General features: G+C 34.4%; 2 protein-coding genes, 1 long non-coding RNA gene and 1 pseudogene across 4 annotated transcripts; all 4 read right to left on the bottom strand.

Annotated features, from left to right (window-relative positions):
* Positions 1-766: 766 nt before the first annotated feature.
* On the bottom strand, positions 767-5278 carry LOC145574434 (uncharacterized). Of its 2 annotated transcripts, XR_014098074.1 has the most exons (5): positions 4983-5278; positions 4524-4620; positions 2886-2945; positions 1836-2600; positions 767-1410 (listed from the first exon to the last, which is right to left on the bottom strand). It is a non-coding gene; the product is annotated as an uncharacterized LOC145574434 (long non-coding RNA). The 2 variants fall into 2 exon arrangements; XR_014098073.1 differs by having other exon boundaries at positions 4524-5278.
* A 729-nt stretch (positions 5279-6007) lies between these two features.
* Positions 6008-16118, bottom strand: LOC145574433 (putative UDP-N-acetylglucosamine--peptide N-acetylglucosaminyltransferase SEC). The gene is made up of 29 exons (XM_081632221.1): positions 16012-16118; positions 15717-15895; positions 14456-14598; positions 14268-14366; positions 14113-14163; positions 13676-13792; positions 13458-13514; positions 12455-12574; positions 12259-12321; positions 12075-12153; positions 10796-10905; positions 10644-10697; positions 10482-10549; positions 10274-10376; positions 9987-10189; positions 9810-9906; positions 9374-9445; positions 9177-9253; positions 8987-9103; positions 8823-8907; positions 8548-8715; positions 8330-8440; positions 8125-8211; positions 7912-8039; positions 7703-7785; positions 7304-7409; positions 7056-7202; positions 6637-6757; positions 6008-6548 (listed from the first exon to the last, which is right to left on the bottom strand). The coding sequence occupies exons 2-29, from the start codon at positions 15877-15879 to the stop codon at positions 6435-6437; spliced, it is 2943 nt and encodes a 980-aa protein (XP_081488347.1). The 5' UTR covers positions 15880-15895; positions 16012-16118; the 3' UTR covers positions 6008-6434.
* Positions 16119-17549: 1431 nt separating this feature from the next.
* LOC145577017 (putative glutathione S-transferase) lies at positions 17550-18808 on the bottom strand (annotated as a pseudogene).
* A 160-nt stretch (positions 18809-18968) lies between these two features.
* LOC145574431 (uncharacterized) lies at positions 18969-22962 on the bottom strand. The gene is made up of 2 exons (XM_081632217.1): positions 19652-22962; positions 18969-19490 (listed from the first exon to the last, which is right to left on the bottom strand). The coding sequence occupies exons 1-2, from the start codon at positions 22584-22586 to the stop codon at positions 19105-19107; spliced, it is 3321 nt and encodes a 1106-aa protein (XP_081488343.1). The 5' UTR covers positions 22587-22962; the 3' UTR covers positions 18969-19104.
* Positions 22963-26065: the final 3103 nt, after the last annotated feature.

The raw sequence follows: 26065 nt of genomic DNA, 5'->3' as shown, positions 1-26065 counted from the left end.
TATATTATTTTATTCTATACTATGGTTAAGGTTGAACATTTTATTCTAAATGTCCTACAAATTAGTTAACATTTTTCTACTTGTCTTTCTATATACATTTTAATCTGAAAGTGCTACAAATTAGCTAACATTTCCTCTCGACATTGCCTTCTATATCTATATCTTGTTCTCCCTCCGATCCCTTCTCTATCTCACTCCTAGCCCTTTTCTTTATTTCCCAAAACTCTCCTTCTCCTTGCTCTTTTTTAGTGGATTCATTGCTATAAGCTCTCTCTCTCTCTCTCTCTCTCTCTCTCTCTCTCGGAAATACTACAAATTTTAATTTAAGTTTTGCAAATTTGAGAATATCTAAGTTTAAAAAAAATTATCCTTGCAAAATACTTTGATGGTTTTACAAATTTTAGTCAACACCAGCTTTTTAATGTCAAATCCTCTTCTCCATATGTAGAATAATTGTACAATATTAGACCTTTCAAAATTTAGAAAGTTTTCTTTATATATTCCACCTTTACATTAAAGATGATTTCTTGTATAACTTCCTGTTATAAGGATGGTTTCCTTCGTCTTTGTCTAGAATCTCCCCTTTTAATATTCTTTTAACCTCTGTATGTAAATATTGTTGATCTTACAGCAACCACGGTTTAATTAACAATAGAAATTGTAATAACACTAATTCATTTAACAATATGCAAAATAATAACTATCAAAATGTTGGACATGTATTCTAATAATGCAAGAGTACATATATGCGCCAAGTATAGACAAATTGTTGGAAACTAAAAATCTCATGATATATTGATATCTGTACATACAATGATACAAGTAACGTAATGAACAAAATTGTGTGAAAAAAAAATTTAAAAAAAAAAAAAAAAAAAAAAAAAATAAGAGTACCTAGGAGATGAAAACCCAAAGAAATCAAAATGACAAAAAAAATTACCAGTAAACCAATGAAACAGAGAGTTCTAAGTTTGTGAGCAGAAAGTGATGAAAACTTGAACTCGTACATGTGATTCAGAGCTGAGTAGCATGGTTGTGACCTTTGAATGGGGCTCATCTTTGGCTCTTTGATGATTGTTGCCTCTCAACTCCAATTGTGTTTAGGTAAATCTTTGATGTACCTCTGTCATTCTCTCTTTGATTATAAATGACACATCAAAGCAATCTAGAGGAGTCAATCCTAAACCCAAACTTAAAATCATCTTATTATTATCCTGTGACTCCTATCACCATCCTCATCCCTCTATTTTCATTCACAGGTTTTGGATTATCCACACAACCAACAAATTACCATTATAATGAAGCAGGCAAAGATCAAAATTGAATATAAAATTGAATTATACCTTTCCAGTGAGAAATTCTTTGGAAAAAGCTAAAACCCAGAAGAATATGATGAAGAACAAGTTTGTTCTGAAAGAAAATTGAGAAAATCGAAGACATTGTAGTAAAAGAAGTAAGAATAAGAGGAAAATGAAGATAAAAAGTGTAGAATATAAATGAAAAATTACAGTTTGTTAATTGCTATTATTAAAAGATAATGAAGCTTTAGCTACATGTGTTTCTCTTTTATAAGCTTGACTTGAAAGGTTAGGCATATATTATTATAAATCAAATTCCGCCAAAGAGATAATGCTTTGGGGAAACAGAATCATACAAACAAGTTCCGAAACATTAAGAGTATCCCACCGAGCTACAAGATGGGCTGCCGAGTTGCCTACCCTTCTCACATGTGACGAAATAATAACATCAAACATACTTGACATACTCCTACTATCATCATAAATTAGGCAAATTGGAGAGTAGCCTATGAAGTTGTTATCAATCTATTGAAATACCTTAGCAATCCAGATGTTCAAGATGCCCAACCTATGTGCAATTTTCATTTCAAAACGCACCGCTTCAACTGCCTCCACCTCTGATTACGCAACCACCGTTCAAACAACAGCTCACAGCAGCTGCCCAAGTTCATCCCGAGCAACCGCACCAAGACCTACATATTGAGCATACTATCCAAAATCTTGGAGATTGTATTGCATAAGTAGCCACAGAAACTACACAGAATTACCCATATAAGAATTTTTAAAGGGTATAAAAGAAGGATAACATTTGTTCGTCTGTTCATTGATATCTTACTTTCAAAAATGTCAATACAAACGACTCGAAAAAGAAAACAAAGGTTACATTTGGAACGATGTCTTGGTTGACATTGACAAATGACAAGCAAATCAGTTGCAAGATGAAATTTAAGAGACATAAGTTTGAACTATTCTCAGGCAACAACGCTCCTTGTCCATAACAAGAATTCATTCCAACAAAAACTATCAAAACCCCAAATAAATGACTAAAAAAAAATGAAAAAACAAAGAAAAGGCCCAAGATTTTATCTTTGCTCAGGAGGGGTGATAAGTTTCATCTTACGTCCAATGTACTGTAAGACTCTCAGTTTCTGAATCCCCTCTTTCCCCGTGCTCATTTGTTTATAGCAGCTCAGGAAATTAGGTAACCTTGAAGTGGCTCAATGAACAGGGGAAATACCTTTTACATCAACCATATTGAATTTAGGCCTTCAGATGATGTTCGAAGAGCGAAGCCATTTCAATCTGCCAAAATAAGTCAAATGGTCATTGATAAGAGCTTATATTTTACGGATCCATATATACAGCATATGCACTCCTTACACCTAGACATAGAATCCCATTGAACCAAACTTCCAAACCCTCTGATACTGGATATATTATTATAGGCTACTCTCATATGGTTTCCCCTTCCCCCTTATTCTAGAGAAAATAAAGACCATGTTCCAAATTCTACATCAGATTAGAAAATGTAAAAATAATGTCAAAATTAATGGTTAGCAATTATGTAGGCTAAGGTGAAAAACTTACAGCTGTTAGTGCTGACTCGGCACCTTTATTACCCGCTTTTCCACCAGCTCTATTTATGGCCTGCAATTACAATGAACAAGAGAAACACAAATTATAAGGGGCTTAAGGTTGAAGCAAAACGATTTAGCATCAACAACACATTAGTATCAAAGAGACAAATTGATCAGTTGGTTGTACCAAGGTCCCAAAGTAAATTCATAGGCAGCAAAGAGGTCTAGATGTTATCAGTGAGCATACAACAACTTGCAGGTGACAAAAGACGGATGATATGACATTCGTTATATTTGGATAGTTGTATGCTAAAAAAGTTTTCTCAAAAAAAGATTTTGAAAAATTAAAAATAGAGATAGTATGCTAAAAGACCTACATATTGAGCCGTGATGTGTGCATCACCAAGACCTACGTACAATAAATCCAAATATTCCTATTAAAACTGCAGAAATCCATAACCATTACTTTTTTAGCTTTCCTTTCAATAAAATGAATCATTCTAAAAAAATTAAAAAAAAAAATTGCTTTGCACATTCTTAGCCATAAGGCCCATAAACAACTCAAAAGAGGAATTTACAGCTGCAAATCATGAAAGAGTATATTTATGATGAGTAGAGAACCTGTGAAGATGCCAAAAGATGGTATATAATTTAAACAAGAAAGCGTTCGAAATTGATGACATCCAAGGAAATCCCTTGACCTAAAGTAAATCAAATGGTATGTATTTATGCTAAACAGAAACTTTTCATGACACCTTTTGTGTAAAATGCAAGCTGGAATTCCTTCGTTATACGAATTATCCGAAATGAGTGTTAGCAAGCACTTATGTTAGACTTTTAGAGCTACATTGATGAATTATAGCTGATTGTATTGAGTATTGATCCTAAGCATCAGGCTGTAAACAGGTACCGACAGTAAGATTGGAGCAAGCCTGGTAAGCTAAGGACATAAAAGGACCAAGGCATATTCGCGGTTGTAGTGAAGTTTGAAAATGCATAGAATTTCAGGGGTCAAATAAAACAATAGACCAGTTGTCATAGTAATCAAATTAAACAGGAAACCATCAAAGCAAATACAAAGTACGGAGTAATAATTAAGGTAGAAACATTTAATTAGTATCTTGACAAGAGGGAGTTGATTATAAAGTTTGTCTTATCACCCCTCATCCCTCGAGAGGGAGGGGGGAACGTATGCAACATCAGAAAATCAGGAAGGGGTCAATAAACCACAAATGTGACTAAGCTATTACCCCTATTAAAAAGCCAGAATCTTAGTGTAAATAAAACTACTCCTATAAAACTCCAGGAATTTTCTTAATTATACAAAATACATCAAATATATGCATATTCAAGTATCAAATCTTAGTCATTCGACCAATATACTATGTTCAATAACTTAACAAACATCATTAAGCACTTGTTTAGCGATTGTTAGCTCGAATCTCTGTTATTCTTCCATATCTCAGTATATAGAGCAACAAAAATCAGAGAATAAATTCAAAATAACAAATACAAATTGAATGAAATCTTTAATTTAGACCGATCTCCGCAAAATAGAACATCTAAACCCCAAAAAAAAAAAACAAAAACACAAAAACAAAAACCAAAAAACAAAAACAAAAACAAAAATTAAAGAAAACACTCAAACCTGAGCAGCTTTGTAAGCATTCAAAGTATCTTCAGCAGCAGTTTTCTCCTCTTTTTTCCTTTCTCAGGTCAAAATCAAAAGGGCGAAATCACCACTCCTTCATCGAGAATAGTTCGATTTTTCAATCGAAATTCAGAAAATTAATTAAGAAGAATTACCTTTGATTTATCAATCGAAATTCAGATTATTAATTAAGAAGAATCACCCAAAAAAAACATTTCAATCGAAATTCAGATTATGAATTAAGAAGAATTACCAAAAAAAATACATAGCACAAAAAGGATTCAACCCCATTAAAAACGAAACGATTTCGCTCAAATACACCCACAAAGATTCAACCCAAAAAATTCGAAAACATATCGAAATCAATAGGAACAGACATGCAAAAAAACCACGACAATCGAACAAGTAAAGCCCAAAAATTTGAAACTAAATCGAGAAAGAGAAACGAGATCGAACCTGATGAATATGACGATATGAAAAGTGTCTTCCACAACCTCAAACTCGAAGAATTCGAAGCACCATCATCGGTGGTCTTGAGTTGCATTTTCTCTCTCTAGGTTTCTCTCTCCTTGTTTCACCTAAGAAATGCTCTAACCTTTCCTTCTGAGATGAAAACAGAGAGGGAAGTCGGTGAGAAGCAAGGGCAATTACAGCTGTGATACATAATGCAATTGGGTAAGAAAGGGCAATTTTGGCAGTTTCTTAAAATTAAGGGCAACTATGTAATAACACCAAAAAATACTATTCATAAGGAATAGTAGCAACTTTTGCATTTTTATAATGGTTATGGATAATGGTGAATCTATTTCCAACCAAAAAAAACTCTTACCAAACATGCTCCAAGTCTATTGAACTTTTTCTTTTTTGATAACTACTTCAGTACATCATTTACGCTATGTTTGAATAGAGAGAAATAGAAGGATGCGTTCTCCCTTGTTTGGATATCTAATGTAAGGAGGGAAGGGGAAGGAATTGAAGGAATCCATTTTCCTTCCACTTTTACACTTTGTTTGGATAGGAAAAAATGGAAGGAAAAGAAGAGAAGAAAAATGGAGGGAAACACATTTTCTTGTTTGGATAAATGATTGGGGGTAAAAAGGGGAAGGAGAGGGAGGGATCCATTTTCCCTCTTTCTTTAATAAGCATAATTTTGAAGAGATTTGGAAGGAAAATGAAGCTCACCTCCTCCTCCCTTTCTTTTCCCTTCCCTTCCCCCAATTTCCCTCCCCTTCCTTTCCTTCCTTCTTTGCTATCCAAATAAAGCGTTAATAAATCAAATCCCTCCATTATTGGAGAGATTTGGAAGGAAAATGGAAGGTCTCCTTCTCCCTCCCCCCACCTCCCTTTCCCTTCCCTCTTTTTCCTTCCCCTCCCTTTCCCTTCACTATTGTCATCCAAATATAGTGTTAATCATGTTGCAAACCAATATGTACTCCACTATATATATTCTTTTCCCTCTGTAATTAATGCACAATTTAAAATGGATGAAACGAGTATATATTGTATATATAATGCTGATCATCTTAATTCTCGTAGTCAAAAATAATAATTGTACATACAATAACATTGCAACTGCTGGGCAGAAAGCAAGCATCTTAAGACACGAAAAAAAAAACGGGAGGATAAACCTGTGAAGGCTAGGGGAACATCGCTCTCTCTAACTCTGCCGCTATGATACAGAATACGTTAACAGGCGAAACGCTCAACCCTCAATTACATGCTAGATAGATCAGAAGCACATAATAATCACATTACTTATTTCTAAGTGTTACAACTCTCAATCATTATCAGAGGACCCCTTACCTTGAAAGAAAAAAGTCCTCTTCAGGTATCATAAAGCACTAATGATATATACGGAGTATGTGCGTACTCTACAATCTATGTACAATCCCGTTCAGCTAGTTTTTCCTACCTATCGAAAGGAAAATCCATATCATTTTCAGTGACCTTGAATGGCTGAGGATGCTTGTCTGTGCAATACAAATTCCACATCTTGAAAAAAGCTCTATCAAGGTTCTTAACCTGAGAATCCAAAGTGAAAAGTTCAGTCAGTCGTCTATAACACAGAAAGAGAGAGAGAGAGGGAGGGAGGGAGGGAGAGAGATCTCACCCAACGAGTAGTGTCAAACAGGGGGCAAGTCAAACGGACAGCCTTTAATTGATTTCTAAGGGTCTGGAGTTTCGAAGGATTTAATGCCAGTGAAATTGCCCGCTCTTCATACTCCTCGATACTATTAAAACCAAGAGCAGAGAGGTCAATGGGAGATCAAAGCTCCTCATAACAGCTAAACTTAATTAGCAAGGCAACAAAAATTTTCCACAGTAGACAACTTAATGTAGTTTATCATGCCCATTAAGGGCATTAACAGATGAATCTCTCTCAGAAGGGAAAACCCTTATCCAAAGTATATACATATCCACTTTATATGATGAGACTATGATAATGTGCGTAGGAAAAGTTTGGTAACATGAGGAAAATGCAATGATACAACTAATCTATTAAATCACTTAAATACCATTTATGGTTACCTGTTCACTATCATCTCATCCCCAAGTCCAGTAGCAAGACAAAGTGAGCCAGCAACTCTAGTAGCCATTTTCTCTAGAGGCAAAGTAATCATCGGTAAACCAGCCCACAGGATATCTGTGCCGGTAGTGTGTCCATTACATAAGGGCCTGGAAGACAACATTCATGCGTCAACCAAAACTGAAGCAAGATTAATCAATAGTATGAGACTACCCAATAATAATAAAAGAAAATTAGGAAAAGCTGTTACGTGTCCAAAAATAGATCAGCCAAAGTACTGCGTCTGATGTGCTCATTTTTTACAGCAACATCTGTAAATATAAGCTGATCTTGCCCTACTCCTTGAGCAGCAGCATCTGTAACAAATGACGAATAATGATGATTAATAATAACTTGATGGTGGCCTGCAGATAGAGCAGACATGATTATACTTTCTAAATTTGGGAGAAAAACACTTTCTAGTGAAAGTAATTATGGTCAGTTATAGATAGAGGTCTGCAGTTGGAGCAGGCATGAGTGTGAAGGTACTTTCTAAATTTTGGAGACAGCACTAACTAGTTAAAGTAATTATAGTCAGAATATTAGTATACATGATAATTATCGAAGAAAAAAAATTTCCTTTTCAAGATAAGGTATAAAACCAACTTACATGCGCGTAGTCTTGATTCTCCAGCGGCTGGAAATTTCAAAAGCCACAAGGCACTGTTTGGTACAGATTTGAGAATATTGCACCTTGAAACAAAAAGCAAGATATGAACTGTTATTTAGACAAGAAGTGATTGCATAATGGAATAAGGAAGACAAATTTCTGAGGTAGCTATGCATATCATATGGAATGAAAGAAAATGACAATTGTACCAGGCAGTGAAGATTTCAGGATCCATTTTGTATAGTTGATTGAAGCATGCGAACAAGAATTTGTCTTCTGGAAGGCCATAATCTGAACGTTTGGGGTGGCAATTTGGATCCAATAGATCTCTATTTTTCTGAGTAAAAAAAATGCCGAATCAGCTGAATTATTACTCTTGAACAAAACGAAACAAAGGTATCCAAAAAGGCAGGAAACACAACCTGTTTGTAATCATTTACAAAGTAGCAATGAGGGAGATGAACGAGCTTCTCGGAGTAAATATGAGCAGAACGGAAAGGAGATACAAACTGGAACAGAGTAAAGATATTACTTATTAGCATTTATGAAGGGGGGAGGCAAAAAGAAATAAGATCAATTTAACATGCACTAGTCAACATTCGCAGCAAAAGAACTTTTCCATCCAACCTCGTCAGTAACCAGATAGTCAATGTATGATGCACCCATCGTTCCTGGAAAGCCCATGTATGAAACCTGAATAGGTGCTGGTTTCATGGCAAATATCTCATTTCTGGCACCCTGTGTTCACATGAAAGGAATGAAAAAGAAAAATAATTGAGAGGCTCCTGCTGGGAGTAATGCAAATGACTTCTGATAAATGATAACAGATAATGAATTATACTTACCTTGGTGTAGCCATTGAGGTTCACAAGAATTTGTATGTTATCTTCGTTAATTATTTTGGCAATCATATCTGATGACATAGCGGAAACATCCACAAAATGCTCAGCTTCAGATTGAGTTCGTTGCCTCCACTCAGTCCCATCATTAGGGCTCAATGCATAGCAGAAAACCTGAAGAGTAAGCTTTATCTCATTACCACAAAAAAAGCACAGAAACCAAATAGAAAAAACAGGTAGAAACTAAACTTCAGGATATAGCCACAAACATAGTGACATACCTCAACATGTTCTCTATTGTGCATACCAAACACAGAACCCATCAGATGTGAAAGAGGATGGTTACCGAAGTCACTGCTCACATAACTGCAAAGCCCAAAAACATATTATGAATATGACACCAGAAACTCCAATTGATATGACACAACTAGATCATCTGACATACCCAACCCTAAGCCTCTGATAGCCACCTTCACTCTTGACTGGAATAGGTTGAGGGTGCTTAAAGGGAGACAGCGCATAACGGGAAGCAACCACTGAGCAGTGCTGCGCATATTTGCGGCTAGAAGATGGAAGATATAAGTTAGACCTCAATTTAAAACTTCCTGTTGACAGAAATCGAAAAGCAAGGATACCTAATTTCAAGAGCCAGCGCTGGATCAAGAGGATATGCAATTGCATGGAAAGGCTGTACACTGGGAAGAACTGACATCTGAAATCAAATTCAATATAATCAAAAGTAAAGTTAGCCGAATACTTCCATGTCATATACAGCATTAACAATCCCGGGGTAGATACAAAGGAAATTACTTATAAAAAGTGCTTCTCTAACCTTAATTTGTCGTTTAATTATTCCCTCAACTTCAGCAAACATTTTGTCTTTATCTTCCCAGCTGCAAACACACTGTAAGAAAGTGACAAAATTAATAGTTACACCTGACAGAACTTTCAATATAACTAGCAATGGAAGTTGAGCACGAATGCAATCACCACAGGACGAGAACATGAACATACTCCAATTTAAGCATAAAAAAAATCCTTATGCCAAAATTGATGGAAAAACTTTGAATAATGCTAAGTATCTCATGATCGTATAATCCGATTGTAATAAAAAAAAAAAAGTTGTAAAATATGAGAAACACTGAATTTACTAGTATACATTATTTTTGCACTAAGCCATAAGTTGTTTTCAAATTGACCTAAATACTTCACAGCAGAATCTTTCTATTTACTTTCTATTCTAAACTACCTTCATCTCTCACTAGTACCTGTAAAGTGTGGAGAAGATTACAAGTTGCTTCTGGGAAATCCGGGCGTAATTGCAATGCTTGTTTGTAGCTTTTAATAGCTGCCTCCACATGTCCACTGCAGGACAAATGTTCCATGTATTACTAACTAGCTCAGCGACAAAACTAAAAGTATATTTGTGGTAGTATTATTCTTACCTGTCTTTATAAGCTGAAGCCAGATTAGCATGTGCTTCAGCCATGGTTGGTCGTATGTTGATAGCATTAATATAATCCTGGAGTGCTTCAGTCACTCTTCCAAGCTCTTTATAAGTATTCCCTCTGTTCACAAGCCCATCAGCAGCCATTGGATCAATACGTAAAACCTCGTTGTAGCAAGATATAGCATCTGCATAATTTCCCTATAAAAAAGGAAAAATAGTCGGGAAGACTAGAATGTAAGAAAATCAGATATAAACAACTAAGAAACCAGATGATCAATTTACCTGCTGTTTATAAATAACTGCCAGATTGTTAAAGGGAGCAGATAATCCAGATGTGACACTCAAAGTTGCCTTGTAATAAGTAGCTGCCACTGCCACCATATTCCTGATCACAAAATATATCTGCTAGTAAAAGCTGTACGAGACATATCCAAACAAAAGCCCAAGGAATATAAAAAGATTAAAAAAGGAAAACAAAGAGAAGTTTTACCATTCCATATAAATGTTTCCAAGGTTGGTTAAAGCTTGAGGGTGATGGGGTTGTAGTGATAGACATTGCTAAACATAAAATAATAAATCAATTTATTAGATGAAAACACTCAGTAAGTGTAAATCCAGGATAATATACATCTTTTCAGCTGAAAAAACTTACATTATAGCATTGAATTGCTTCATCAACTCTGCCCACATCTTTAAGTGCATTGCCCTTAACCAAGAGAACATAAGAAATCAGGTCCAGTAACATGAGAATATGCAGAATATACATTCTGATTCCTCACAATCAACAGGTATCCAGAAACAAACCAAATTATTGTAAGCCTCCAGAAATCCCGAATCACAATTAATGGCCTCTTTGTAATGAAGAATTGCCAAATCCAACTGCCCTTGCTCATAATACGAACTAGCCAAATTACCTGGCATTGGTGAGACCCCAATGCCATGTCACAAACATACAGTTATTTTGGTGGAAATTTCAAAAAATATGCACTGAGTTCATATTATAAATGAAACCAAAAAAAAAAAAAAAAAAACTCTGTGCAAACAAATATCCCAACTTGAAATTGAAGGCAACAGAACATAAACAAGGAACTGCGTATTCATAGCATAAACATAACAGATCTTTTTAGTTTATGATGAGAATTTCATATATAAATAAGGATAGTTAACATTTTGCCAGTATCATTTATCTATTATTTATATATTTGGGGGAATATTCTAGAGTTTAATAATACCTATTATACAAGGGGTTATAAGAATGTACTTCTATTTTAAATAAGAGTTGAGTAAATTGATTCTTTGAGTTTACGTAAAAACTTGTGCGAACTTGTGAGACTCATATTCATAAGTATGATAATCAACTTAGCTGGTTTAGATCTGTTTGTCTCTAAATTAACATCCAGATTTTGTGAAAATCCATTTGACATTAGAAAAAAGGGGGCCACTCGTACATATGTTTCCAGTGCCAACTCCCAAGGCATGTGTGGATATGCCAAGGGCCACTCTTTCTGCAAAATAAATCCTTCTGATGGTTTTTACACAATTTTTTGCAGGCTCTCTATAATAACTCCTTCACCTCATTACTAAAGGTATTAGCTTTGAATAAAAGGGTATTTTCAATAGCATGACTAAAAATATTTCAAGTGTCCACCTCTATATTTTCAAGATAATCTATAAAAATAGAGGGGAAAGAAGATATTTAAAAATTAGAATAACAAAATGTCAATTATGTGCAACAAGGTAGAATAGGAGCATAGCTAATATAATTTCCTAAGCACAGCAAACTTCTACCAATGGACAGGGCCTACTTTAAATTGCAAGCTCTGTGGTTTGTGAAGCAAAATTGGACTTTTATCCATTAGACCAATGGTAGGAAGCAATTAGCTATTGTCTTCCAAAGCTTGGGTTTAAAAAAAAGAATGTAATTCCAGCCACAAAATGGGTGTAAAAAGCGTTGTCAATTTTGGGAAGAAACTACCAGAGCATCACAATAAAGAAATCATTGTTATAACTTTTTATAAAATCTCAAAACTATTAACAATGATAAGAATTAATTGAGGCAGATAAAAGATAGCTAGAAGCTCACCAAATGCCATCGCATAGTTTGGTCGTGCCTGAAGAGCATGCTGATAGCACGTTACAGCTTCTTGAGTCATTCCCAAAGCCTGTAAAAAGTAAAGATAAAGTAATAATTTTTCTTCATGCACCAATCAGTTGACAACCAACTCAACATCATAGCAATAAGCACTACACAGCATACACCATTTTACCTTATAAACATTTCCCAAGTTTAAATATGCATCAGGAAAGGATGGTTTAAGTTTCACAGCTTCCTGAGGAGAAGAAAAAATAAAAGTCATAAGTGATTCTTTTGATTAAGGGGGAATAAAAAAGTACACTCTTAATTTGCACACAGGAGTAGACAAGAAATAGGGAAAGAAAGGGAAACAAATGAGATCTAACTACCTTGTAATAGTGAAGCGCCCGATTAAGATCGCCCGATTCCATAAAAAGGCCGGCAAGATTTGACCATGCAACCGCAAAAGTTGGTTGTATACGTAAAGCCTCAAGATAGCAACTATATGCCTGCACAAAAATAGATTCTAGAATATGGAGTCTCGGAGATGGAAGTAACAACAAGACCAACCAACATCTGAGCCTGCCCTGTAGCTAAGAATTGATATCTGTATTGGACTGTAAATCAAGACAGTTAAGGACATGTATTACTCCCATTAGTAACTCTACTGGTGATTAAGGTGAACAGAATTATAAAAAATAATGAGAGCCACATCTCCTGTTATAATGACATCTACCATTTTAATCTCTTCAAAAAAAAAAACCAATAGGGTGAGCATTTAAGGAAATCAACTGAAGTACGAAGTATATGGGTTAAGATTTTAAGAATAGCATGGAGCTGGAAAACCAAAACACAAAAAGTAATAGATATGCTTTAAGTAGGGCATAGGCTTATAAGATTTTTTTTTTTTTTAAGAATTTTGAAAACCAGTATACAGTAAGTCCAAAATTGACAGACTGGATGAGATGGAAAATAAGAGAAGCAATTTAGAGTCCATGGTAGATGTAGATAGAGATTACTGCTAGATAACATAATCTTAAACAATACACGTTGCCACGTTGGTGTGGTCAATCTATAGGTAACAGACCACCAAAATTAGCAACGGTTTACAACAAGCATTTACCTTCAACAAGCACAACCACTTCACCCAGGATAACTTTCCTCATCACACCCCCACCCAAAAATTTAAGGAAAAGAAAAAAAAAGAATGAAAACAGCTAGATGCAACTTGAAACAAGAGCAAGAATACAACAATATATCTTATCTTTAATATTGACCAACATCTAATCAGACGAACTACAAGAAAGCACAGCTATATTCATTACTTTAACCATGAGTAATTAACATATCTCTTTAAAAGAAAGGAGCAACACAACACAGTGTAGGACTTACTTCTTGCACTAAGCCTTGTGCCTTCATTAGATTCCCAAGGTTGCTATGTGCATCGACCTGATCAAATGCACAGAAAGTTTAGCCAAGATATGCCATTGAAAGCCAGACTTTTGACTTTAAACCATATTTGACAATGGTTGACACGGGGGTGACGGGGTGAGAGGGAGAGGAAGAAGGAAGAAATACAAAGTTGTGGCATTCAGGAACAAAGATCTAACCAAAAGAGGATTTAATGCCAGAGCCTGGCGGCAACATTGGGCTGCCTCATTCAATCTTCCTTTACGCATGTACGCACTAGCTAAGTTCGACCAGGCATCCGCAAAATTTGGCCTGAGCTGTAAGCATAATGTATTAAAAATAAATAAATAAATAAATAAATAAAAAATCATTGAACGTTAGGAACAAGAAAATGAGACTAATAAAATTTTGGGAAAAAAAACAAGATTCGACTTGGTCACTTTAATATCAACATTTATATAGGTTTATGTTAAACACAATTAGGCTGAACTGGATATTCCTTCAAAACACAACTGTGCTTCCACTTTGATACCAACCATAATTAGTAACAAAATTCCATTTCAAAACAAATCAAAGGTCAGCCTGATCAGCCGCATAGCATAAAATGCATATATTAGATATGCTACTAAGAACATACCTCAATAGCAATTAAATAGTAGCGGATTGCAACATCAACATTTCCTTTTTCCTGTAAGAAGCGTAAAGAAACCAAGAATTGAAGTCCATTAGCCATTCCAGCCATTATATATATTTAAAGCGTTAATAGATCTCATGTCAATGCATTATAAACACCTTCCATGCATTTGCCATGTTGCCAAAACATTCTGCGAAATGGGGCTCAATTTGTATAGCCTCTTCATTTCTAGTAATGCACATATCAAAATCATGCAGCTGCAAAATGGCAAAACAAATGGTAAGGACCAGCTGAAGTCTGTTTAAAATTTAAACTAGAAACACGACCAATATTGAAGAACAATAACCTGATAGTGTATAGCACCCAAAAGAAGAAGATTATCGGTCCGTAACGGATTTCTCTCATAGACAGTATTACTATGCTCCAAAGCCTGCTTATAGTCACCACTCTTGTACAACTGGTGTGCAGCACCCAGCAACATGTCTTCTTCTACATCCAATCCAACAATATTTAAGTGAATGTTAGCACAACATAATCGTGAATAATGCAATCTTCCTTCACCTACCCAGTACCCACAAATTGAAGCACCATAGACTGGCTGTAAATTTGGCACTAGTTCCCAGAATACCAGTGAGCAAGAAGCCCATCCAATAATAGGATTCCATCTCAGACACTAACCCCAATTATTCAACATCCCAAAAACACACTCTCATAATTGGTCCACAACTTTGATATACATTTTGTAATAATAGCTAGTAAACAATGAAAAGCTTGAATCTTTTTTTTGAAGAAACATCACAAGATGTCCAAAATTCAGAAATATCACACAATCCACCCTGGTACATCATACATTATTTAAATTCATTCATATACAATGACCCCTTTGCATCATAGTTCATACTTCTTCTGTCCCATATTAATTGTCACTCTTTTCTTTCCGTCCCAATTTAGATGTCACTCTTCTTTTTATGGCATGATTCACTACCTGTATATTCCCATCACCAATAGTTATGGTTCCGCACCCTCCTCATCCAATTAAAACAACTTATCACATAAAGCCATATAGAAAGGATGGTGTGACGATCAAATTAGGACAGGGGTAATAACCAATTTAAGTGCCAAGAATATCATTAATTTCCCGTCAAAAAAAAAAAAAAAAAAAAAAGAATATTATTAATTCATCACCTGAAATATTATTATAATAAAGAAATTAAACTTCTTAGTTCTTACACTATCAATTATAAGGATAGTGGCAAGATTAGTGGTTAAAGTACTACCTCTGTTAATGGTTATCTGCAACTTTAGAATTTTTTATATCTCACAAATAATACCCCAAAGTTGCAAATAACCATTAGATGATGGAATCGTCCCCATAACATAACATCAATTCTCGTCTACATCACTGCCCTTCGCGACTCTCTATACACACCCGAAACATGAAACGAATATACTATTAATCATCACAAGATTCACAACAATCCCCACTCCCCCCCAAAAAAAAAAAAAAAAAAAAAAAAAACTAAATAAAAACAAAACCCAGAATTCAAAGATCATAATTAATTCATTAACAGCAAAAAAATTGACAAATATTGGAGGAAGAAGAAAACCTTCACGAGACTCAGCTCCCTTAATATGGTTCAAATTAACATTAGAAGAAGAAACATCGGATTTAACATCAAACGCCAAATTCGCCAACTGCAATTCACTCTTATTATGATTATTACTATGATTATGAAGCTGTTGCCGCGATTCGCTTCGCAACGAAATCATCGTTGATTCCGAAACCCTAATAACAACAACAACAAAATGATCACAAACAAATTAACCAAAAAAACAAAAACCCCACTTTATAAAATCCATAATTTCATCAATAAATCAATAAATTATGCACTAAAAACTTACAGAATCTCGGATAAAAAATAAGGAAAAACAAAGAAAAAAGATAAAGATGGAAGTTTTAGGAAAGAGGTGAAGATGGTGTGAGAGTCAGGGGAAGAGAGTAAAATGACGCCATTTGTCGGAAGGAAAAGAGGAGAGAGAAAATGGAAAATTTAAAGAAGCAGAAGGAGAAATCAGAGGCGTACACGTGTAGGGTGGAGAAAGATTGATAGTGTTGGTGTTACCTGAATTACATACGTACTTGGCTTTGTATAAACACAAAATTTTGTCGAGTACTTCGTATGAATCTTCTTAAAGGAGTTCGATTTTGTATTTTTGTACTATGTTTTCCTAATTTTTGTCTTTTTTTTCCTCCACAAAAATAAATTGCCTTATTTTTTAAAATTAATATGTTGACATTTAAGGAATAAATTCCATATTATCTTTGCAAGTTGAAAGTTATTCCGATGAGTGAAATGGTGCAAGTTTATGGGTGAAAATAATATACATAATTTTGTAAGTTATATGACTTATGGAACTTTAGAATGTCATGGATCAAATTTAAAAGGTGGTGATTATTTTCTCCTTTTTTTTATTATTATATTATCTCTCGTGTTAAGAGATTTGGGAATACATAGCTAATCTCATTGCCAAATGGGATACTAATGGTACTCCGAACACATATATACATATGAACTCTTTTCCCCCCTAAGTTTCTTTACTTAGGTGAAACTTAATTTGCAATAATAAATCTGACTCACGTTTTACTGAAAAAATAAAAGGTACTGATTTGGTCAACTAGAAAAAAAACACATTTGAGGCAATTACGTTGTTTGCTCATAATATTTGTGTTGTAATAACACTTGTTTAAGAGTGCAGGATTACATGTACCTCTCCTGAAAATTTTATAGTAGTCATGTTACCAAAATATTTAAATGATTATGTTGTTTATAATTGACATATTTTTCTCGAAGTATTAAAATATTTTACTTTGTTTTTTGTATAAAATAGTATTATCAACATTATTTTTAATTTATTACTGTAAATTTTTAGTTTCATTTATGTAATTCTAATTCTTATTTTATAGTTTATCAAAAAATATTTATTTTATATTGGGTTAAAATTTTTGAAAATTATATATGCATATTATGGTAGTCATATTTCAAACCGCTGCTGTAAAAACATCCATACATCTCCTGATTACAAGAAAGTTAAAGTATAGCTTCTCTCACGATTGTAACCTAATTTATCAAAATTAATAGGGTAAGAAAAGTTTTTGTCTATTCTTAATGATTGTCTGCTAAAGAGTGAAGTGTTGGTATTTCTCCTCCTTTTGCGCTATGTATTTTAAGTTGAATTTTCACATGGGTCTTGTTTTCTTTAAGCTTATGTGAAAAATTATGTTGCTTATAGGCTTAAGGCCAGGGTCTGATTTTGTTGTTTGATTAGTTGATGTTGGAAACTTCTTTAAGCCAGCAAACATATGCACAAGCTTCTTTAAGTCACAAAAAAAAAAAAAAAAAAAAAAAAAAAAAAAAAAAAAAAAAAAAAAATCTCTTGACTTAACTAATACAAGCTTGGTAAAATCCAAACAACTTCTCTCTTGTTGGTAAACATTTACAACACCAAAATTAATAAACTCCCGAGCCCAATTCCACAAGGGGAAAATCTTTCCTTTACCAATATCCTTTTTATTGTGACTTCCTCTTGCACTCTAACCCAACATCCTATCCCATTAGCAACTATATCAAGAAAGCCAATCTATTCACCACCAAATAACTTCATCCTTTTAACACTAAGTTCACTTCAAGCTATCCCAAGCACTCCATTGCTTCATTCATGCCTCTTTCTCATCACCCAATATGGCCTTTTTTTTCACCCAAAAACACAAAGCCTTTTGTTGCACTAGAAATAGCTTACCATCTATCAAATTTGACAAGTAAAGGGATTAAAGGGATATATATATTTCACATCATATTCATCAATGTATTGTAGGATAATGAGTGACTCTACTATTGGCTTACCAAGTTACCATTATGAACCAAAATAGGTATCTTTTTGTTAATAGGGTTATACATGTACTCTAAGAGTTGAAGGCTCTTGTTAGTAAGGTAGTCTTCTATGTTTAAAAGGATACCCTTAAGTAGTTAAGTTTTAGGGCAATTTAAATACTATGGCTAAAGGGACTTGCCCATCTTCCTAAAAGCTTCACCTTTTCACTAGCAATTGGAATATTATTTTGTTTCCTAAAAAGTTGATGGGTTGTTTTGTGCTATTTTTAAACTATGGACATACCTTAGGTAGTATAAAAGCTGATATATATTTATATTATATAGTTTGTGTTAATTTAATGGTACTTTACAAAGAGAATGTAACATGACTTCATTCATGATTTCATCTTTTTTAGAATGACATGGTGGTTGATCTCATTCCACTCAAGGAAAATGTTGTAATGGATTACTGCTATACAAATTTGTTCATTAGTTTGGTTAATTTTATTTGGCACATGGTTTTCCACTTTGTTGGGTACAAAGTAATCTCCTTTTGAGATTTCTTCTTAGTTAAATATAGTCAAAATGACTTCATCTTTCTATCCAAAATCCAAACAAGATCTCAATTGTCCAAAGGGAAAGGAAATCTTAAAGAAGCAGCATTTAATAAAATGAAATATTGTATCAATACCACATGATGATTACTAGATATGTAGGTACGGATTGTATAAAATATACAAGTATCAATTCAACTATTTTTTGAACTCTACTTAATTTTCGTGAAATAAGTGAAAATAATTTGAAAAACATACCACAAGAGTGCTAGTCATACCTTTTGATCCACGGATTGGAGCCGAAATTCTTAATTACATAATTCGAAGTATTTATTAAGAAGAATTTATCAAGCTACAAAAAATTAGATAAACAAACAGAAGCCAGAAAGGAAGAGTTGAAGATAATGTAAGATGTAATCTTGTTAATAAGCTGAATTTTCAAGCAATATGGACCTCATTATTTCATATATATACAAATTTTTTGGATAGCTTAGCCGCTTATTGTAATTGATACAAGGATATTCTGCCCTGCTAAACAACTATACTTTCTAGGTACAAAAAAGAGTAAAAATCTACGACTGTAATGGTTCGTCTTTATAGCTTACATCCCTACTTGGGAAGAGATTATAGTGACCTTCTTGATCATTAGAATCAATTAGCATTGACACAACAGCCCGCATTGTGGGGCGGTCGTGAGGATTCATACTAGTACACAACAAAGCAATCTTTAAGACCATTGTCATATGAGCAACAACACTATCATCTTGTAAGTTTAATCTAGTGTCAAAAATACCAGTCGATAATGAGTTCTTCTTGACATAGTTTCTGACCCATGAAACGAGATCACCCCCATCGTCTATTGGCTGTACCGGGGTTTTTCCTGTCAACAGCTCCAGCATGACCACGCCGTAGCTATATATGTCACATTTTTCTGTGACTTTCATTGTGTATGCATATTCTGAAATTAAAAGGAAAAATTTTGCATCAGCAAATATGATGCAGCAAATGTTTATACAGAGATTATTACAGGATACTAGCAAAAAAAATTACCAATGTACAAACACATGTAATTATATATGCTATGAAAAAGAAAGAAATAATAATGGAGAAAGAACATACCGGGAGCAATGTATCCATATGATCCAGCAATCGCAGAAACTGACTTGGAATATGGCATGTCAACTACTTTTGCCAAGCCAAAATCTCCAACATGAGACTCAAAATTCTCATCTAGAAGTATGTTATTGGATTTTATGTCACGATGAATAATTCGAGGCTTACAATCATGGTGCAAATAAGAGAGACCTTGTGCAGCACCAAAGGCAATGAGAAACCGTGTTTGCCAATCAAGATTATTGGAATGCCCATGAAGAAGTTCTCCGAGGCTACCCCTTGGCATGAACTCATAAAGGAGAACATTAGCACCTTCATGAAAGTAGAACCCATGCAACTTTACAATATTTCGATGCCTGATTTTACCTAAAGTCGAAATTTCAGTCCTGAAGCTGTCATTGATGTTTCCATCTTCCTTATTAGATGCCAGCTTCTTTGCTGCAAAAGTTTTACCAGAAGGTAAAACTGCTTTGTACACTTTCCCACAAGCTCCACTACCAATCACAAATCGGTCATGAAAATCATCAGTGGCTGCAAGAAGGTCTTCAAATGTAAATCCTTCCTTGGGAAAGAAGTACATATCTGAATCTATATCACTGAGGGACTTATCTTCCAATGGGGTAACAATATCGACTGGGCGAGTCATTAAGTATAAAATCACCACAATGAAGAATAGAGAAACACCACCTATAACAGCTGAAATTATAGCAACAATTTTACCAAGACGGAAACCACCCTTTCCAGAATTACCAGGAATTGAGAGTGAAGAGTCGACGTTGCTGCAAGGACCAAGAGGCCCGCCACAGAGACCCTTGTTTCCAGCAAAACTCGAAAGAGCTGCACCCTGAAAAACAGGCATAGAAGGTATAGGACCACTGAGGTCATTGTAAGAAAAGTTGAACCCGAGTAGACTTAATAGTCTCTGCAATGAGGTAGGAATTTGGCCAATTAACTGATTGTTATTGATGTAGAGATATTCCAGCAACGCAAGATTCCCGAGCTTTGAGGGGATCTTCCCTGATAGATTATTGTAGCTTATATTCAAACCAATTTGAAGGCTTGATAAACTACCCAATTCTGGAGGGATTTCTCCAGAAAACAAGTTTCCACCCATCTGCAACTCGAATAAACGAGGGAGATTCCCTATAACTGCAGGTATTCTACCTGAGAACCTGTTGTCAGAAAGCTTGAGAAGCTCCAAATGAGAAAGAGTTCCGATTTCATCAGGCAAGGTGCCAACAAAATTGTTCCTGCTGAGATCAAGACGTTGTAGCAAGCTGCATTTGAAGATATCAGATGGTACAGGTCCACTGAGTGAGTTTGATGAGACATTAAAGGCCACCAACTGCGTAATCTTGCCAATTGATGCAGGCAAAGCCGATGTGAAGTGGTTGTAAGCCAATAGAAGCCTTTGTAGGTTCCTGCAGTTTCCAATCTCAGGTGGGATTGGACCACTGAAATGATTTACTCCCAATTCAACAGCAGTGAGGTTCACCAACTTGCAGATATCAGTTGGAAAACTTCCAGTGAGACGATTATCATACAGGCGAAGCTGAACCAGTGGTGTGCAGCTGATGATATCAGATGGGATGTTTCCTGAAAGCTTGTTTGCACCCAGATTTAACAAAATTAAGTTAGAGTTTCTGCAAAGATTCTGAGGGATTCTTCCTGTCAGATTATTTGAAGATAGATCAAGAACCCACAGCCGGCTACGCAATCCAAGCTCTTGAGGGATTGTACCTCCAAGAGAATTGTTAAAAAGCTGCAACATCAGGAGCTGAGGCAAATTCTGAAATCCTACAGGAATTGTACCTGTCAGAAAATTTATCGAGAGATCGACTTTACTGAGATTCTTCAAGTTTGTAAGCTCCTCAGGGATCACACCAGTCAGCTGATTCTCAAACAGGTACAGCAATTCCAGCCCTTCAATCTTACTAATTTCAGTAGGAATTTCTCCAGTCAATAAATTTTCTGAAAAATCGATTTCTTTTGCTGCAGAAAGACTCCCAATCTCTCTTGGAATAGTCCCATTCAGAGCATTTCTGTATAGGTACAAACTACTAAGGAACTTAAGATTCATAAGCTCCTTAGGTATTTCACCCACAAGATTGTTCTGATAGAGAGCAAGAGTTTGCAAATACGTGCAATTCGAAAGCTCCCACGGAATAGTCCCTGATAACTGATTACCCCAAAGAACCAACTCAGTCAAGTTGCTTAGCAAACTGAGCTCTTTAGGGATGTTCCCACTCAAATGATTTTGAGCAAGACCAAACAACTCCATACTGTCACATCCACCTATTTCTGCAGGAATACTACCAGAAAGGTAATTCTGCCCCACTCTAAACCTTCTCAAGTTCTTCAGGTTCCCTATGGAACGAGGCAACGGACCGCTGAGACTGTTAGTGTATGCCACAAACTCTGACAAAGAAGACATATTACCAAGCACCTCAGGAATAGGGCCAGAAAGCCTGTTGTTGCAGACATTCAGATAGGTCAAAGCTGACAATTTGCACAGCTCTTTAGGGATGTTTCCTTCAAGACGATTGTTCTGCAAAGATAGAGTTTGAAGATTGGAACAGTTCCCAATTTCTTTGGGTATGTTCTTATAAAACCCATTAAAGGACAGATCAAGATGAATCAAATGAACCAATCCACCAATACTAGGAGAAATTGATCCAGTTAGATTCATATTGCTCAAATTAAGAGATTCTACAACTGGGTTACTATCATTACTACATAATACACCTTTCCATTTACAAGGGTTTTGGTCCATTGGATTCCAATTACCCAGATCATCAAATTTATCAATCACTTTACCCTTCAAATCTAAAAGGTACTGACCCTCCAAATTAAGGGCATTTGTTTGATCACTCAAAAGGGTATTTACAACAAGAAATATAATCAAAATCTTGTAATGATTTGACAAGTTTAAACTACCCATTACAAAATTAGTTTCAAACCCCAAAATCAATACAACCCAGTTCACAATTCACCTAAGAGAAAAACTGAAAAATGTACATAAAAATTACAAAAAATTAAGATTATAGTATATTTACATACAAAATAAACCCAATTTAATCATCCCAAAGTTCTGCAATCAAAACTGTTTGTGAAAAATTCATTGAAAATGAAGTCAATGGTGTAGGAAAGAAAAGAATTTGCATACCTTAAAAAACTTTTTTAGGCAAAAAGTTTTCAACTTTCCCACAAAAATGATTTTTAGGCAGAAGAAAGTATTTGACTTTGATGAAATTTCACTCAAAAACTTTATCCAATTTGATAATTATTGTTGAAGAAATCAAATTAGAATAAACTTTATGTGAGAAGAAAATAAAAGATGAAAATGGCCGACAAAGCATGCAAAATCACCATTTATGGGATCCCTCTCATATCATGCCGTCTGAAAAGCTTGGTAAACTATTTTAATGGGTTTAGAAAAGTGGCCAACTCTTCAGATACAGAAGCAAGCAACCCACCAGAAGTGGATATTGGAAGATTATTATTATAAATACGTTTCTTTTTTAAAAAAACAAGTGAGATTTTCCCTCTTTGCTTCGTTTTCAGTACAGGAAAATGACAGATTTTCCCAAAAAGTCACTTTTCCACCCTTTAGTGATTTCTTAAATTCACAATTTTTTAAGTTAAAGGCCGTGTTGAGGTGGCATTTGCGATTAGCAAATCTAGACGTTTGGTTTGGGTATGAGTTGGGTTTATCTGGGGGGGTTAATTACCTGAAATTGGGTGATGAGTCTTTTAAATTGGAAACGGAATGAGTTTAAATGCTTTCGGATTTATCGTCCTGCTTTTGATTTTGGTCGACCGGTCGAGTCAATTTTAGTTTAGATTAATTTCGAGTCATCTTATTTCAAATGACTGAAATGAGTTCTATATATAAATTAAATCATTCAGATCACAACGGTTTTGTCTTGTCTAGGTCTCGTGGATGTCTACCATCCAAACTAAAGATTACCCAACTCTAATCGATTTACACCAAAAAAAAATGAATTAGACAACTCTTTGCCTAATTTTCATAACCTACTTAACAATAGATCTTAACATGTATTTTTTTGACTCAATCTAAAACCAAAGCACTTCTCACTTGAATATGATCAAATCCAATTTAACCCATCCTAAGCTTAAACTAATTAATGCATCTATCTCCTACCTCTAATCCTATTAAATTAGTTGAATTAATAAATACTAAATAACCAATCAAATAAGATGTTGTTTATTGTAGTATTATTAGAATTATCTCAAAAAGCACATAATATCCGTAATTTTAAATCAAAATCGAATAAATACAATGTACACTATTCAGTAGGGCCAAAAAAACTGGGAATGAAAATATTGTTTGAGAGGACTCACACTAAGTCAATAAGTCAGAGATTTGTAGGTCGAATGGGATTAAGTCAAGACTTGTAAAAAAAAGTCAAAAACAATAGCGTAGAAAAGCCAAGTTGACAAGTTCTAGTACAAGTAGCAAGTTGAATATTCAGTAAATTAGCATAGTCCAGCAAATAAATTGGACTATGTTATTGTAGTGCTAAAATAACACATTTAAAATTAAAAAAAAAAAAAAATTATTAGCTAATCAGCCTTGCGACTTGGTGATGTATGGCCTAAGGAAATAACGAATGCAACTCGCAAATTGAGTCAAACTCCAAGGCCAAGTTGAAAGTATAGTTTAAGTTACAATGGAATGATGGATATCTGACATATCTCTATTGGTAGTCCAAACTATCCTATTACAATTTCGATTCGGCATGTAACGATGTCTGAAAATATTTCAATTAGTCCAAGGATAGAGATCCAGGCCCTGCCCAAAAATTTCTAACGCTATGTATTCCGTATTAAATTGTTGTCTTTGGTAAATAGAAATTAACGGGCTGAGTTGGTTTCATTAATGCTCATCATGTTGTATCCAATTTTTAGATTAATAATCATCATATTCCAAACTTAAAGTACCCTACTTAACTGAGTCCAACCATATTTATTGTAAATACTAACCTCAAAACGCAATATTTTTTTTTACAAAAAAAAAAAAAAAAAAAAAAAAAAAAAAAAAAAAAAAAAAAAAAAAAAAAAAAAAAAAAAAAAAAGACTATGGAAGAAAATCTTCACTAGAATGCAAATGAATAACCAATAGTGGGAAATTGGACTGTAGTGTGAAATAGTAAAATGGCAAAAAAAAAAAAAAAACTAATGCATAAAGTTGTGAGAAGTGATTAACTTAAATGTTAATCTCAGTATTAATTGGGGCTCTTTCTTAATTTTTGCAGTTGAAAGGGGAAGATGTAAGATCTTTTCCATGAAAGAGTTGGATGATCTCCCTACCTTATCTAATGGGAACTTGGACGAGAATAAGGCAAAAATAAGGAGGGAAAAAAAACAACACAAAGGGTAAGCATGATTTTGCTTTGTTTTTATGCATATGAACTTCATATCCTGCAAGAAATAAACATGAATGGCATTTGGTTTACTCCATCCGTTTATTTTCAATTGTTACGTTTTTAACAGTTAGAAGAAAATGGATATAATGGATGCTCATGATTAATATACAATTTTCTAAACAAATGAAACATAATATTTTAGGGTTAAAATGAGAATAATTGCTTTGGAATTATATAAATAAATGCTTGGGAGTAGGGGGATTCCCTTACCTCCTCCCTCTACTCTCAAGCGTCGACCTGCAAAGGTGGGCTGATTAAATCTGTGAGAGGTGGCGGTATAGTAAGGCCTTTCATCTTACCTTAAATATGTAAAACATAACAAATAAAGGAAAATGCCAAAAAAGAAATATAGAGTATGAAACAACAAAGTATAATACTATATTTTTTCACATACCCTTCCTAATACAATATGACAATTTTTATTTTATTTTATTTTTAATTTTATTTTTAATTTTTTTTTTGGCAAGGTGTAAGAAATTAAGTATTTAGTCTTTGATAAAAACATACTCCGTATATACGAATTATATATTTTTCGCAAGGTCTAATTAATTAAATGTTAAGTCTTTGATAAACAAAAGGTTTAGGCACTCTATAGCACACACCACTTTGGTGGTGGACAAAGAGGTTTAAAAATACCTTCCACGGCAGAAGCAATATCATAATTATAATTGGATCTAAAGATATTGTTTCTGGCTTTTTCACGACATATGTAATCTGACCAATAATTTAAGGGCACATGATTTTATAATTAAGCAATCCACCAAACATTCATTATTTTGTTGAATAAAAAAGGCTCTTAAGTCTTAACTTTGGGCTTCTACCATTTAAATAAATTTCGATCATTATCAACATACACCTCCCCTTTCCCTCCCTTGAGGTTCACTGTTCATCTTATTTTCTTTAACTTTGACTCTTAAATGTTCTAAGGAATTAAAAGTAATGCTTAGGAATGTTTAATGAACCCAAAACG

This window comes from Chenopodium album, chromosome 13 (assembly GCF_948465745.1).
Source record: "Chenopodium album chromosome 13, dcCheAlbu1.1, whole genome shotgun sequence".
NCBI lineage: Eukaryota > Viridiplantae > Streptophyta > Magnoliopsida > Caryophyllales > Amaranthaceae > Chenopodium > Chenopodium album.
This window is presented reverse-complemented; position numbering and strand designations above follow the sequence as displayed.

Excerpts from the sequence above, each read along its gene's own strand:
- LOC145574431 (XM_081632217.1), bottom strand. The coding sequence starts at position 22,586 with ATGGGTAGTTTAAACTTGTCAAATCATTACAAGATTTTGATTATATTT. Across the intron at positions 19,491-19,651 it reads ATATGGATACATTGCTCCCG|AATATGCATACACAATGAAA; the intron begins GTATGTTCTTTC and ends TTTTAATTTCAG.
- LOC145574433 (XM_081632221.1), bottom strand. The coding sequence starts at position 15,879 with ATGATTTCGTTGCGAAGCGAATCGCGGCAACAGCTTCATAATCATAGT. Across the intron at positions 9,254-9,373 it reads TAATTAAACGACAAATTAAG|ATGTCAGTTCTTCCCAGTGT; the intron begins GTTAGAGAAGCA and ends ATTTGATTTCAG. Across the intron at positions 7,203-7,303 it reads GCTGATCTATTTTTGGACAC|GCCCTTATGTAATGGACACA; the intron begins GTAACAGCTTTT and ends GTTGTCTTCCAG.